The 15,443-nt window shown below is 40.1% G+C and overlaps 1 protein-coding gene across 4 annotated transcripts in view; it reads right to left on the bottom strand.

Annotated features, from left to right (window-relative positions):
* Positions 1-15,443, bottom strand: part of tln1 (talin 1) — a 106,765-nt gene that overhangs the window by 33,860 nt on the left and 57,462 nt on the right. For 2 of the 4 annotated variants that reach the window (XM_044334612.1, XM_044334613.1), the window contains exons 12-32: positions 15,250-15,351; positions 14,213-14,289; positions 13,734-13,914; positions 12,681-12,794; positions 12,438-12,546; positions 11,239-11,447; positions 11,024-11,122; positions 9,598-9,660; positions 8,612-8,779; positions 8,146-8,440; positions 7,092-7,258; positions 6,839-6,967; positions 5,539-5,652; positions 4,972-5,085; positions 4,395-4,529; positions 3,901-4,029; positions 3,603-3,705; positions 2,926-3,134; positions 2,365-2,484; positions 1,717-1,914; positions 45-184 (exon numbers count right to left, since the gene is read on the bottom strand). In XM_044334612.1, the coding sequence (XP_044190547.1) occupies positions 45-184; positions 1,717-1,914; positions 2,365-2,484; positions 2,926-3,134; positions 3,603-3,705; positions 3,901-4,029; positions 4,395-4,529; positions 4,972-5,085; positions 5,539-5,652; positions 6,839-6,967; positions 7,092-7,258; positions 8,146-8,440; positions 8,612-8,779; positions 9,598-9,660; positions 11,024-11,122; positions 11,239-11,447; positions 12,438-12,546; positions 12,681-12,794; positions 13,734-13,914; positions 14,213-14,289; positions 15,250-15,351 (2,975 nt within the window). The remainder of the gene's footprint in view (positions 1-44; positions 185-1,716; positions 1,915-2,364; positions 2,485-2,925; positions 3,135-3,602; positions 3,706-3,900; positions 4,030-4,394; positions 4,530-4,971; positions 5,086-5,538; positions 5,653-6,838; positions 6,968-7,091; positions 7,259-8,145; positions 8,441-8,611; positions 8,780-9,597; positions 9,661-11,023; positions 11,123-11,238; positions 11,448-12,437; positions 12,547-12,680; positions 12,795-13,733; positions 13,915-14,212; positions 14,290-15,249; positions 15,352-15,443) is intronic. The other 2 variants (XM_044334614.1, XM_044334615.1) reach the window with 1 other exon arrangement.

Below are 15,443 nucleotides of genomic sequence, written 5' to 3'. Positions count from 1 at the left end.
ATAAAAAAATAGCAGACAGAGAGATGGAGAGAAATGCTTGCTACCGAGCGGCAGCTGCCAGCTGGTTCTTGAGGTTGGGGGAGCCGGGGTCAGTGGACAGGGCTTTGGCTGCCAGGAGCAGCTTGCTGGACGACATGGAGATTGTCTTCAGGTTGGACACCACCTGTGTCTGGTCCTCTTTAGACTGCAAGAGAGCAGGAAGAAGCAATGCAGAGCACTTCAGAAACTTTACAACTGCTGTTTACAAAAATTCACTGAAATTAAATGATTATGTCTCAAAACCTTATGACTCATGCCTCCTTATCCCGATAAAGATGGAATCCAGAGACAAAGATTTACTATTTCCTGGCAGCAAAGATGCAAAGTCACTAAGTATATTTGTTAATTGAATGCTTGCCTTCCATTGTTTGCAATTAAAGATGGAAATACAGTACTTTCTGCTCCATTACATTTATTGCCGAACTGTACTGTAGTTACTGAAATATACTTAGGGATGATCACATTGAGGTGAATCACTAAAACACAATGCCTGGTTGTGGCACTTCTCCTTGTAATAAATATAGAGCTGCAACAATTAGTTGATTACTTAATTTGTTAATTGACAGAAAATTATTGATTGCTAACTAATTATAAAAAATAATAATTAATAAAAATAACTAATTTTGATCATCAATTACCACTTTTGAGTTATTTTTAAGAAAAAATGTAAAGATTCTCTGGCTCAAGCTTCTCAAATGTGAATATTTTCTGGTGGTTTTAGTCTTCTATGACAGTGGACTGAATATCTTTGAGGTTGTGTGGTTGTGGTTGTAGACTGTTGATCAGGACATTTGAGGACGTCACCTTGATCTTTGGATGCATATATGTTGAGTTTTGAAAGGATAAGTATAGTGCTATTCTACATTTTTGTAATTACCAACAAATCTCATGTGCAGAGCCAAACCAACATATTATGTGTGTTATCTGATATATCCTATTCCTTTGTGCTATCGACCTCCATTGTTGTCCAAAAACTATTAAAAATGACTCACACTGTTGCACTGGGTGACACATTCCTTCATTACTGTAGTTTATTTTGTGAGGCGTTTTCAACTTTTTCCATCTTCAGTAGAAAGAAATGGGCTTGGGGCTTAGAACAACAGTCAGGGTAAGCAAGTATTGAGAAACGGACTGACACGTTGCTAGTTTGGGTCTTATGAAAAAATGGTGACATAAAGGACTTTTTATTCAGGAGTCATCTGCAAGTTTATGGCAATAAAGAAAATTGTTTTGCAAATGTATCACGAGGTGGTGAGTTCATATGCTCATTACCTGAATTTTCATTTATGCTGTTTTTCTTTGATGTGTTACATTTTGAGGCTGCTGTGGCTCAAATTCACTGTAAGGACCAATATGATTTCATTTCATCTAATCAAATTATTCAGTCATTTCCCTCGCTGAGTGGATCACATTTCAGTGTAATTAAATAGTAACTTTACAGCAGACTGAAATGTAGTGTTTCTCTACCCTCTCTGGTTGAAAGTTTCAAGCATGTTTCACCTCTGGTTCAACCACACCCAACAATGAAGTTGTACTGTAGTATTCTGGGGTACACCTGTATATCACGCAGCACAGTGAAAAGTTAAACCACTGGAGGTCAGAAAAAACGAGATTTTAAGCAGGTTTACTAGTTACTCTTTAAACCATCATATGCAAGTATTCTCCCATTATACTGACCTGGGATGTTCCAGCCATGTCAACACCAGCCTCGAGGAAGTTGCTGAAGTCCTGTCCAAATTTGCTGGTGGCCCTGGCCAAGTCCTGGGTGGTCCCTCTGGATGCCTGGACCACCTCATTGGCTGATTGATTGAGACCGGCTGCCACCTCGTTGAGCTGAGCCTGAACCTCCGGGAAGCTCCTTCCACTGGATGGGAACTACAGAGGGAAGAACAATGAGAGCTGCTTAATAGCAACATGGCAGACATAATCCAGTGTAGAAGAGGAAAAACAGAGATTGAAATGAAAACGTAGGTGGTTGCTATAGTACCAACATCTGGGAAATGGTTAACAGAATTATGAATGTGTCAGTTTGGATGAGATTTGTTCATTCTCAAGTTTGGAGAAGTTTTCATTGTCATTCATGGAGGATAGGCTGTTTTTGACAAAAGAAATACATTAAAAAATACATTTATTGTAAAATTACGAGTGGACAAGAAAAAAATACTACAAACATATTAGACATATTTGAAGATTCATATTAAATTGTCTTATTATATACTATATTATATTAAGTAAACTACACTAGAAACACTATGAATCCCACAAACCCAAGTACAACTCTGTGAAAAATATCCCTCTTATTACAAACAGGTAGCCAGTACTAACAGAATCAGCCAGGAGAGTCTTGCTAGCTTCGCCCACAGCGCGGATGGCGTTGTCCACATCCCTCTGGCCAGGAAGGCAGTTCACACATCTATTCAGGGCCTGAGACACTGCCTTAGCCACCTATACACACACACACACACACACACACACACACACACACACACACACACTTATCAGTGTTAGAATTCCTCAATAAAACAAGTTTCATGTCTCTGCAGGTTGATTTTCATTACAGCTGAGTCATTGTCTTGTCACTAACCAACAGTCTTATTTCACAGACAGCTCAAGTTAACATTCTCATGTCACTACATGCCAAAACTAATGCTCTCATCAACAACATATGTCAGCTAGTTTTCTAATCACAAGAGCCAGAGTTAGTTTACCAGCTAGACACAGTATTATATTTATCTTGACAGTAACAAAATGAAGTACAATGTAACTATCAGTGTTGAAAAGATCAGTCAAGAGTCTGTTCTGGCTTTATGTTATCTGAATGCCTCTGCATAACTGACACTCCAACCCTTTTATCTGTCCCTCCGTATCCCTCAGTTTGTGTCTGACCTGGGCTAGCCTCTGCTGACTCTCTGCATCTCCTGGCTTCGCAATGGCTCTCTTGGTTTCTTCGATCAAGTTGGCTGACTTATCCATGACGGCACCGGCACAGTCCAGTGTGGCATTGCGTGCTGGTGAGTCGTCTGTGGTGGCAGCGACGCCTCTGGCAGCTGAGGCCAGGGACTTCAGAGCTTGGGCCACATCTCTGGCTGCCATACCTGGATCCAGAAAGAACAGACTTTAGAAAAAACAGCTGGAATAAAAAAAAAAAAAAGGAGCTGCAATGAACTCTATTCACGTAAAATAGAGCAGGAAGTAGCTGAGTTTTAGAAATTTACTGGACTATTTCACAGTTTAATTGTTATACAATGTATTTCTGAATTTATTTATATAATTATCTATTTCATAATGTCATAGTTATGTAATGAGTTTTGAATCTGGTCATACCACCTGTGCATTTTTAGTTCTCTGATTGGACCATTTAACTAAAATATCAAATGGACTGATAAAATAAAGTGTATTTCATTGTTTTTTACAAAAACAATGAGTAATGTTTAATTTGTAGGTTTCTGTCATATCTATTTGCAGCACAACACATTCAGATGTATTCTGAACATCTCTGGATATGATGGGATGGTCAAAGCAAATGATTGAAATATAATTAAGTGTGTTAATGTCAAACCCACCTGTGTAGTTCTCATTGCCCTGGGTTGCCTCACTCAGCAGCTGGGCAATGGCTGAGCTCACAGCCTTGGTGCTGGTACCCAGATCCTGGGAGCATTTCTCAAGCTGAACAACAGCAAGCAGATAGGGGAGAAGAGAAACTGTTAATCATACTGTTCTAAATACATTTCCACAATTTGGCAACCAGGCAAATGAAGCTTCTTCTGCTGGGGAGGTCTAGTTAATGTCATAGCACAATCTGGTAAGGAATAAAGACTGCGTGTGTGTGTGTGTGTGTGTGTGTGTGTGTGTGTGTCTTACAGTCTCTCCTGGCAGTGGTTTGAGTTTGCCCTCGTCAGCTGAAGCCTTGGCCTCCTGGATGTCCTTCTCCAGACCTCTCACCATTGACAGAGCATTGTCTATCTCCAACGGGCCGCATGCTTCCTGAGCCTATTGATATTACATCACAATATGATTCATAAACTACTACTACTACTACTAATAATAATAATAATAAATAACAATATTTAATGATCACTCAGCCCTGCCTCCCTCTACACAATTCATATTAGCAATGCAACAGAAAAGTTAACTTAAAAAAAAGTAAACTTTAAAGTTAAAATAACTTATTTGAGCTCGTAACACTCAAATCTTGATGCCTTGTGATCTAACTAGACTTAATAGTATCAGTTCAGTCAGTACGGTCACTACAGTGCTGAAAATAACAAACTCTTTGTAGTAGAGTTGAGACAGATAAAGTTCTGGAGCTTCAGCTGTGGAATTATTAAATATTAGTGAATGCAGAAGAGTAGTACCTTCTGTGAGGCAGTGCGAAGCTCAGCCAAAGCACTGGCCAGGTTCTTCGCACACTGGCTGAGCTGCATAGCTGAGGCCTGGTCACTGATGGTGGGAACTGTGGCTTTGGAGGCTGTAACCATTTTAGCACCAGGCTGGAAGAGACAAACTATTAGAACTGACTTTAATTTAAACACGACAAACTCACGATATTAACTGCTGTAGGGACAAAGAACATACTGATGCTTTAGCTATTCTTACCACGACTGGGTTTAAAATACCTTATGTTTGTCTTGAAGGGGGAACTAGAGGGAAGGTGAAAGGGTCATTCAAATCAATGGGTTTAAAGGTGCTATATGTAAGAATTGGACACCTGTCAATTCACACTCCAAACCAATTGGGGGCAGCATATCACCAGAAAGCTGGGGTGTCCATTACGTTACACGCTACTGCACTATACTGTTGTGTCAAATGTACTGTATGTTCTGTTCTGTTAGGAGTCTGTTATTGTACTAATTCACTACTATAGGAACTTCTGCAGTACTGGAAAAATCTAAATGTGTTGCCTGTTCACTGAGTGAATGGTGCTGGTGTTACCTGCAGGAAGTTCTGGCTGGCACTGATGAGGGCCAGCTGAGCGCTGGGACTGTCAGGCTGAGACTGGCTGCCTCTGACTCCCTGAACCAGCTGAGGGATCTGCTCTGCCACCACCTGATGTCACACACATATGACATTACGTTGCATTAAAAACATAATGGTTGACTAATTTACCTACAGCATATGTACTTATCTCATTTCAAGTCAAACTGAAATTAAATTGCATCCTTTACTGGTACAGCATACAAATCTGTAGTACTATGCTATATTCAGAAAAGAGAAAAACACTGTAATCAAAAGGGATTTTTTTTTATTCTATGTACCAGTTAGATTGCCATTCAATTTTCTGTCTGTGCAGTAGGTATTTAACATTTGTTTGACTTCAAAAATAGATGTTTTTAAATTTCTGTTAACTAAACTTAGAAAGATACAAACAAAAAATGGGAAAGAATAATACAGGGTGAAGAGAGCAAGAGAAAGGACAAAAAAGTGGCAATGAGAATAGAGAAGGCCACTCTGTCTGTAAGTACCATCTGTGCAGTGTAGGCAGGTAGGTCATGCGTTTACCTTGCAGCTGTGGACGAGCTGCTGCTGGGCAGCCTGGTTCTTGTTGGACGAGGCAGCGTGCTGAGCTGCAGCTATTGTCTGAGTGGCTGCTGCTGCTGCCTGTTTGGCAGCATTCTGACAGGAAACAGGAAACAGACATGCGTTAGCTTGTATGTGACTATGACACTAGCAATAAATGTAATTTAGTATGAGTTGTATAACTGATTAAAGTAGCTAACACTACATTAACAGATAATATTAGTTAGTTAGCAGAATTAATATGAGGGTGCTTGTTGTTTTAATGACCCTTTAAACCACTAAAACATGTTTAGTTGTCACATATCCCTGGATATCTTCTGACTCCAGTTGCACACAACTTCCAGTAGCTACTGATAGCAGCAGCATAATATTGTAGAAGTAATATTTGTCTTATGCGGCCCTAACAGATATTGGGCCTCATGCAAGAGTATTTTCATATTCTTGTCCTAAAACTTCTTCTGATGTTTGCTCATACGAGAGTTCCAGGTGAACATTTGAGATTTGATCATTAACACCCCAAAATTGTTCAGCTCCATTTGTGAGCAAGTGTAGAAGAGGAATTTCATTGTGCGGAGCTTCAAGTCCTGCTGTCAGAAATCAGTAGACAAAAACGTAAAATGTATTGGAGGAACAATAAAAATGATCTTAAAAACGAATCCAGCTGTCAACGTATCATTGGAGCAGAGCTGTAATGTGACAGAAATAAAGAGGGAATGCTTTGACATGAAGTTAGATGCTAAAAAATGTCTTTCTAAAGCAAAACACTACATGATTAACATGAGAGGCGGTCATGTGACAGTCACAGAGATATTAGAGGAGAGAATTTTTTAGCCTACAGGCAAAATTTTGCCAATTGCAAACTGGTTTTCGACCCTCGCCAACTACCAACTGGGCTGAAACTATATATTGGTGAGCTGTTTTTAAAGATTTATGTCTTCAGTAAGAGGAACCAACGGGCTTGGAGCTGAGACACACACACACAGGGCAGAGAAGTCAGAAAGTATTGAGAGGTGGACTAACAAATTGTTGGTTAGACTCTGTGCATGGGCTTTGTTGACAATCCTTTATAGAACTATAGATATAAACTTCCAACCATGGTTGGATATAGAATGATTGTATCCACTGGGACCAATGATACATTAATTTAAAAAGCTTTGTTTGTTTTTTTTAATTAATTTATCTGATGAGGACCTAATGGTCAGTCAGATAATTCTGTATAGGCAACATAAAATACAGTCAGGGGTTTTTCTGTAGCCCTTTGCTCCACCTCCTTCCTTTTTACCTCCAGCTTGTTGACCAGCCGTTTCTTGATAGCATTCTGGGCAGCAGCATTTGTGGCCATGCGGAGACCTTCAGCAGCCTCTCGCAACTTCTGTTGCTGTTCCTCACTGTCAGGGTTTGCTGCTGCACCCTTGGGTGACATGCACATGGATCATTATAATACTATATGGGTTATTATACAGACTAATTGAAATGATAAAGTCTGTTCATTGTGTTAAGCATAGACATAATGAAAAAGAAAAAGAAAGGCAGACCTTTGCTGCCTCCACCATCTTGGCAGTGGCATCAGCCAGCAGCTTGGCAGCTGACAGCAGCTTGCGGGAGTTCTCCAGGTCTGACTCTCCCTCTGCATCCATCTTGATGGCATTGACCAGATCAGATGTGGCCTGGGCAAGGATTCGAGCCTGACGAACCATCTCACCTGATGGGTTAAACAAGAGGGAGAGGAAGAAAAACAGAAGTGTTGGAAGGAAAATTCCACCCTTGGGACTATTATCATTGTAATCAATCTGTAACATTCAGTGCATTTGTATTATGATCAAGTGTATATGGTTACATGGGAGTATATAGCCTAGTCAACAGCAGTCTTAGAATGATGAGATGATTTTGTTTTCAGTATAGTGAGGGTTTAATAGTATACAGTAAATCCCAGCTGTGACGACCCTCTCTGGACAGGACACCTTGGCCTCTCTCTGCAGGAGCCTGGTGGACAGAGTTAGGTCATCCGGGAGGTCCAGCTCACCTGGACTGACTGACTGACTGCTCTGTATAAGCTAGTGGCATTCAGCCACTTCTCTCTGCCCTGGCTTCCAACCTGTTTGGTTGGTCTTTAATTCAATATCTCTGTTAGTTATGTAAAATTGTAAAAAGTTTTTTTTAGTTACAACTCATGTATGGTCTTCCCTGCTTTGTCCTTGAGCCACAGCTAACTTTAAAGCCCACAATACACAAGCTTTTGAAGGAGCCGATAACATACTGAGCACTTTGCTACATTTATAGCCATGCCTCTAGAGGCAAGAAATCAGTTCATTGAATCAACAAATACTCAGCCATTACATTATGCAATATCCCGCCAAAGTCTTTACAAGTCCATCTTTTCTTGTATCTTTTCTTGAGTCTTGTATCCAGTTTTCTTAATACATACAGATCAAGAATATCCACAACACAGTTTAATAAAATTCAAACCATTCTTTTATAAAGCCAATCTTTTACACAAAATTGACCAGTTTGATGCCCAGCTGTTAACATGAAAAAACCCATGTGATCAGTGTGAGCCTGGTGGTCATTATTTCAGCCCCCTACACCTACCAGCGTCTCCCATTGAGCTGAAGATGTTCTCAGTGACATCTAGAATGCGGTCGGTGGCTTCTCCATGGCGTCCAATAGGATGGCCTCCACTGGCATACTGTTTGATGTGTTGAAGCAGCTCATTGAGGGCCTGAGTGACACCTGTGGCAGCCACGCCCACCTGTTTCAGGAGGCCCTCGTCATTGGTGGCCCCCTGTGATGCCTCTACACAGCCTTCCACTGACTTGGCCACCAGTTTGCCTGCCTCAATCAGTTGCTCCTGGCACACTGGGGAGCTGATGGTTGGAGCCACCACCTAGATAAGGGATAGGAAGTGCTTAGGCTATTTTCACACACAACAGGAAAATCCAGAATCTCAATTTCCTACAACAAAACTTTTCTCCTCAGCGTTCAGATGGTGAATACTGTAGCTGAACAGGTGAGCTGTCCAGCTCAGAGTAGATATATCTCAGGTAGTCTTACTCACCCTGGTGCAGGCCACCAGCTGAGACGTAGATAGAGCACACTGAGTGGCTGCAGCAATGACCCGGTTCTGCTGGGCTGAGTCCTCTGTCTTCTGGGCCACGTTCTTAGCTTTGAGCACCAAAGCTGCTGCAGCATTAGCCACAGCCTTAGCGAGCTGCATCAGCATGTCCTGCCAATGGCAAAAACACACACAGCAGTTAGCATTATTTAACACTGACCACTACATTAGTCATGGGTGAACAAGGGAAATAGAAAATTTGAACTTTTGGAATTTTAAATAAATCATTTATGAAATTATTCACAGTACATAATTAAATTCTGAAATGAATAATACATCTAAATATGGCAGAGAAGTGACATCAAGGAAAAGATAGGCTGATGATTACAATCAAACTTGATTCTCTCTTCAAAGTAGATTTTAAAGTCTATTTTAATACACTACTAACGTGGCCATGTCATACACATGCCACACTGAATTACTTATTGATGGCTGTAATCTTTCTTCTTGTCCATACTGGTCGGTAAGAGACACCACAACTACATTGTAAGAAACTGGGGAAAAAAATCAACAGTCAGGATACATGTAAGTGTTTCCTTGCTGAGCAGCAATGGAGAGACAGTAGCATGGGCAATTTCCAAATAAATACTGTAAATTTGAAAAATACCCACTTGATTTGTCTAACTCAGATTGCTGATGCCTCATATTAGTTTCAGTTGAATTTGCATTTTTACACAGAAGGAGTTGGATTTTGATTCACATCTCAAAATGGAGTCATGGAGGGGACGTTCACTTCATGGCCAGTATATAGAGGCAGCCACAGTGTTACTGGCTACTCTCTATGGAGATACCTGATAGCAATTTGGATTTGAATTGAATTATGATTGACAGATTGAATTATAATTGTGTTGTACTGGATTACTTACTATTACTTTGTTGACTAAGAGATTGTTTTGATTGGCCTTTTAGAATGAGGACACATTTGTTACCAGCATTTGACAATAAGAGGGGACTCTCCATCTGGCACCCCTGAAAGATCCTTTACCTCGAGACTGTCAAATATAGACATGAAACAGAGGAACACAAGATACACTTTTATAACACAGCCAAAGGCAACACTCCTGATGTGTCTTCTTATATTAACCTTCTCAATTCTTTTGGGGTTAAGCACTGACTGAGAAGCTTGCTTCAGGAGAAAAACAACCACTCAGGTATTAGTATATTTGTTATTAAGTTGTTTAAGGTTCATTTTACTTTATCTGCCAAATGTGGCATCTAAAAACCTGTTTAAAATTAATGAGAATGGTGTTAAAGGCCTAATACTTTAGAATTAGCCATAGACTCTAAATAGCAACTGAAATAGGGATGCATGATATTGGATTTTTTGCCGATATGCCGATATTTCCAACTCACTGTGGCTGATTGCCGATGCCGATACCGATATATGCTCCAATACCGATAAATGCACATATTTTTTTCCAGATGGCTGAGGAGACTATTATGCATGCAAGCATAGATTGTACTAAGTATGACCAAGAAAGACAATATATGAAGGAAGAACTTGGGAAGCCTTAAAACTTTAATGAACCTGCCAAGTGAGTGGAGCAGTAGAGTTTTCATTGAGTTCATTAGACAGACAGGATTAATGTGTAGGATTTAATCTCTGGTCCACACTCTGGAGCAGAAGGTGGCGATAATGCACCTAATACGCTGGTTGCCAACTGCTGTTATAAACCAAAAAGATTTTTTTTTCCAAACAAAGTGGCACATCCTGTCAGCCAAAGTGTTTGCTTTCTGTGCAGCCAAACTTAGCAGCTCCTCAAGGGACTGTTTCTGTTTCTGCTAAATGTTAGCTGGGAGGCTAGCAGCTAACGTTAGCCCCTGCTCTCCATGTGGATCCAACCAAAGCACTGAGCCCCGGTTTGTTATTCAGGTTAAAGTGGGAAGAAACGGCGGGTATGATGGGCAGCTTGAGTGAAGTGGAGCCTGCGGAGGAAGCACCGGGACCGTCAGGGTGAAACAGTCCCTGGAGGGAAGCACAGTCAGGTGGTGGAGGAAATGGCAAGATGGCAGAAATGGCCGATGCCGATATTTCATTTTAGAGCTTTTATCAGCCGATACCGATGACGTGCCGATAATATCGTGCATCCCTAAACTGTAACATTTAAATAAAGCTGTCAAACAGGATATATTTGAGTTGTTTTGTGTTGTTTTCACAAAACTCTTCTCACACACACTTGTTTGTACAAATGGTTCTTGAATGAGACAGTCATAGTCAATATACACATCGCATACACTAAAGTATTTTCCATAAAGATGTTTTTCTGTAATACTACACAGAAAGACCGAAGTACTACCAAAAATATTCTAAAAACAGAAGCAAAACTGCTTTAATCAAAGTTAAGATGAACAGACCTGGAACTGTGGATCAGTGTCTGCCTCTCCTATGTGAGACAGCAGCTCTCCGCTGGCCTGGCCCACATTTCCTGCAGCCTGCAGCAGATTCTGACGAGGCTAAAACCAAACGTCTAGTTAGACAACTCACTGGACATATATTATGGACACGAATTCAAACAACAAAATAGCACAAACTTAAAAAAAAAAAAGATATATCTTTATCTCTAGTGTACCTCTGTGTTTGCAGGCTGGGCGGTCTTCAGCATGTCAGAGACGGCACAGGCCAGGTTCTTAGCAGCACCCAGTAGCTGCTGGCCATTTCCTCCTTCATCCTCCATGAGCGCTGCGAGCAGTTTGACACCCTTTGACATCTCAGTCAGGTTGGAGGAGATTGTGGTAACAGCACAGCCCACCGCTGTGTAATCTGTCTCTGCTGGGTCACCTGAGCACAGGTAGATAGACAAATGACTGTATTCATTTCTTGAGGGAGAACTAGTTTGGTCACGGAGGCCCAGGAGCCTGGATCAGTCAGCAAAAACAGAGGTCAATTACAAATGATCAAGTAAAACAAATAAACAAAACTCCAACTTAAAGATATATACATTATATATATATATATATATATAAAAAATACACCTTTAGCCTTTAGCTGATGTATGGTTTGAACTATCCACCTGGTCTTCCAAACATTTTCTAATTCACCGGGACGAGTTACAGGAACAGCCTCTGATCAGTTTATTAATTCTATTCGTGTCAATGGCAAAATGCTGTTACCCTAAGATACCGGTGCTCATTGACTATACAGATAGTGACAGGTTCACGTAGAGTCCCAGCTGAAAAAGCTCATCTTTGTAGTTTCCCATTTAACAAAGGCTTACAAAACCATAGTCACCTTAACATTTCTGAGGATGACATAGCACCTGCATGTCCAATCTGACATACTGAGGTCTGGAGAAATTGTGGGACTACAAAGGTTTGACTTCATCAGTTCATGCAGGCTGACTTATTTAAAAAAAAACATCTCATTAAGATAAGACTCCCAGATTTTCCCACATGTAGATAACATTTAACATGCAAAGCAGTGTGTCATCACTATAGGATGGACGCTATGAGGACCAACTGCCTTGTTTGTTCACCTTTGCTATAGGTGAACTTGCTCAATGGTGACAGTAATGGCATTTATTATTAGGGTTTCTCTGTGATGGTGATGAGAAAACCTGTAAACTCTGTGAAAAAGTCAGGCTCCTTAAAAACTATTGTAAAGAACTTGTTGTCCTCATTTGGAGGAAAAGCTCCCAGATCTACTTCTTAATCTACTTTTTGTAATTTGGTCAGAATGTATGTTCAATTTCAAATTGGCTCTGAGAGGATTCTATATGTTTGATCAAATATTATGAATCTGAAAACAGATTAGATGTTCCTGTGTTTCTACCTGCAGTGAGATTGACCATGGAGGCGGTGCCTGCTGTAATGGCATCCACCTGGGAATGGATCTCATGTTTGGACTCATCCATCTTGTTTTTGCGCCAGGCTTGGGATGCCTTAAACAAAGGAGAACAAGAACAAGTACAATTTCCCTCTGGTCACATGACAAAGATCCAGAATACACTGCTCAGCATTCATATCATATCAGTATTTAAATCAATCCACAGAATAAAGAAGAATCTAATCTCACTGCATCTGTTCCCAGAGGGGGCAGTGTATCAAAGTCATCCAGAGAGGCCTGGGCAGCCTGGACCGCCTGCATACTGGAGTTGATGGTTCCAGTCAGGGCTTGCTGGGCTGAAGTCTGTGGAGACACAAAAGTTCTGTCACTACTATTAACTACTGTAAAGTTATAGCTAACACTGTTTCTCAAATATGTGTTCTCTCAAAATCAATTATACCACTATATTCATAATAATCTGGACACTCTAGCTGTGAAAGGAATTATTAGTATATTTACATATAGTATTTTATATATAGTCTTTTCTTATTGTAAACAAATCCAATGAAAAGGCCCAAACTACATGCTAGACTTTCACTTCCCTACTCTGTCTGTGGCTCTCAGTTCCAGGTCTCAACTTTGGTTTCCTACTCCTCATGTAGTTTAATTTTTACAAAAGGTTCAGTCATTTTCAGCTGGTCATTGTAATTTTTAGTAAACAGGAAGACATTGTGCATTTGATGGGGTCTAGATCAATTGATCATGTGTTTGGGCCTAATGATGGAAATTGTTGACATTAAGGAAAATATAGAACATCACCAGACTTATCATTTGAGACAGTTTGATCCGTTTCATGTAAATGTAGCTTGAAAGAATCAACTCAAGAATTGACTCATTTTCACATCATCACAATATGTTATGAGCTCAATGTCATATATATATATATATATATATATATATATATATATATATATATATATATATATATATATATATATATATATATATGTATACACATATACATATATTCTGTTTGTGGTTATATCATGTTCAGCCATCCTTGCCTTGAAAAACAAAAAATACATATTAGGTTTTGTAAAGAAAAAAACCCTTGAAATGCGGGCTGAGTTCTGGCCCATTGTACTATCAAATGCATTATAGGTTTAATGATATATTTGTTATTTGTTACATCTTAACTCTTCAAAGTACAGAATAGATGCAGAAAACTAGAGAGGTAGTTGATAGCATTAGTTTCAGTCACATTCTGCCTGCCAGTTGAACCCCTTGAGATATTTGTTTTACCAGTGGAGGCATGTGTCCTCGGTGCATCTGTCCACTGGTGATGTGCTGCTTAGCCTGAGGCATGGAGCCCATCTGGAAGCTCTCTGGACCTCCAGCTCCTGAGCGCATGATAGCTGGCAGGGCCACTGAGCCTGTCTCCACCCTGCCCACCTTATTGAACTGCTGCTGCAGCACTGTGGACCTGGAGTGATGTTAGGAAGAAAGGAAAAGAACGAGAGAAATTACTTAAATGCTAAATAAAGGGAAACTGGATAGCAAACCAATTCTCTTAAGCACTGCTGTGAGCACATGCTAACAGTTGAAGGTCACCTTGATCCGTGTATTAGCATTTTTACCAACTCTTCTCGTTGAATTCTTCTTTTTCTCTTGATGAATATGTCTAAAACTACTGGAACTAGGTTTAAACTACTAAATGTACAATGTCTTAAAATTAATAGCAATCATAGTATGCTCTATCAGTGACACACACACACACTTACTTTTTGGGTGACACAGAGTCTTCCAGCATGGTTGACTCTTCATCTCCCTCTAGGCCAAAGTGGTCTTTGCTCTTTTTCTGTTGAAAGGCAGTGATGACATCAGTGGTGACCACACTGGACTATACAAAATGTCATTTTGAGGGATTCCTAGTTTAAGGAAGGTTGGCCAACAAGCAGACAAGAAACCTTGTATGACACATTTGAGACACTGTTCAGGTTTTATCTCTTAAAACACAAAACATATTTTAAAGGCAGTTATCAATAATAATTGTGACATTTTTATCTGATAAATAGGTAAATACCTTTAAGTGTGAAAAATGAATAGAAAACAGTAGAAGAGGACTGTATGCAGTTGCTGCTGGTTCCATTTACAGCCTCAAGACATCATCACAACATAATGAGCAATACATGAGTCAAGAGTTGGTGTCATCCTAATTTACAACAACATCCTGGCAGTCTACATAATTACATTTACAAGAAAATCAGCACTCATGTCCATTGGTTGGAGTGCTTTGGGAGTAAATATCCAACAGACTCTGTATGTCCTCTCCTATCTAGAAGTGTGACAGTGGTACTGGAGATCAAGAACACTGTGAGAGGAAGTGGGAGTGATGAGGATCAGACAGAGTATTTAATTCTGTGGAAATAAGTATAAAAATAGAGAACAGACACTGAGCAAAACATCCCTCATTTCTTGTGAGCTACACAGCTTAATGCTCAGTTTGACTAATACAGCTTCTGTTTGTATTTAGATATACACTTGCTTTCTGTGTGGCCATTCATTTCAGTGTTTCTGCAGTTTACATTCACAACACATCTACTATATAGACTTTGACCAACTGTTTTTCTACAATTAAGAATCCACCTCATGTCACCTGCAGTAAACAATGGATATCTTAAGGTCTCTGATGGGGGACTGAAGAAGAGACTGAAGAGGGCATCCATGATTTTAAAAAACACGCTATTATTTTACCTTAAACTAATACAGTTTACCAATGTAATGTATAATGCTGGTCCCATATTAATGCTGGCTGTACCTTCTTGAGGATGATGTCGATGTAACCGGCAATGAGCTGAGCTATCTGCTCTCCCTCAGTGGTCTGCACAGAGTAGTAGCCATCCTGGTAGTCTCCAAAGTCCTGACAGCGGAACAAATAACCTCAGATTAAAAGATTAACACATGAAGGGGATGCACACAAAGTTTAGGGGATTAAAACTCCGACCATGAACA

The sequence above is a fragment of the Thunnus albacares genome, chromosome 18 (assembly GCF_914725855.1).
Source record: "Thunnus albacares chromosome 18, fThuAlb1.1, whole genome shotgun sequence".
Classification (NCBI taxonomy): domain Eukaryota; kingdom Metazoa; phylum Chordata; class Actinopteri; order Scombriformes; family Scombridae; genus Thunnus; species Thunnus albacares.
This window is presented reverse-complemented; position numbering and strand designations above follow the sequence as displayed.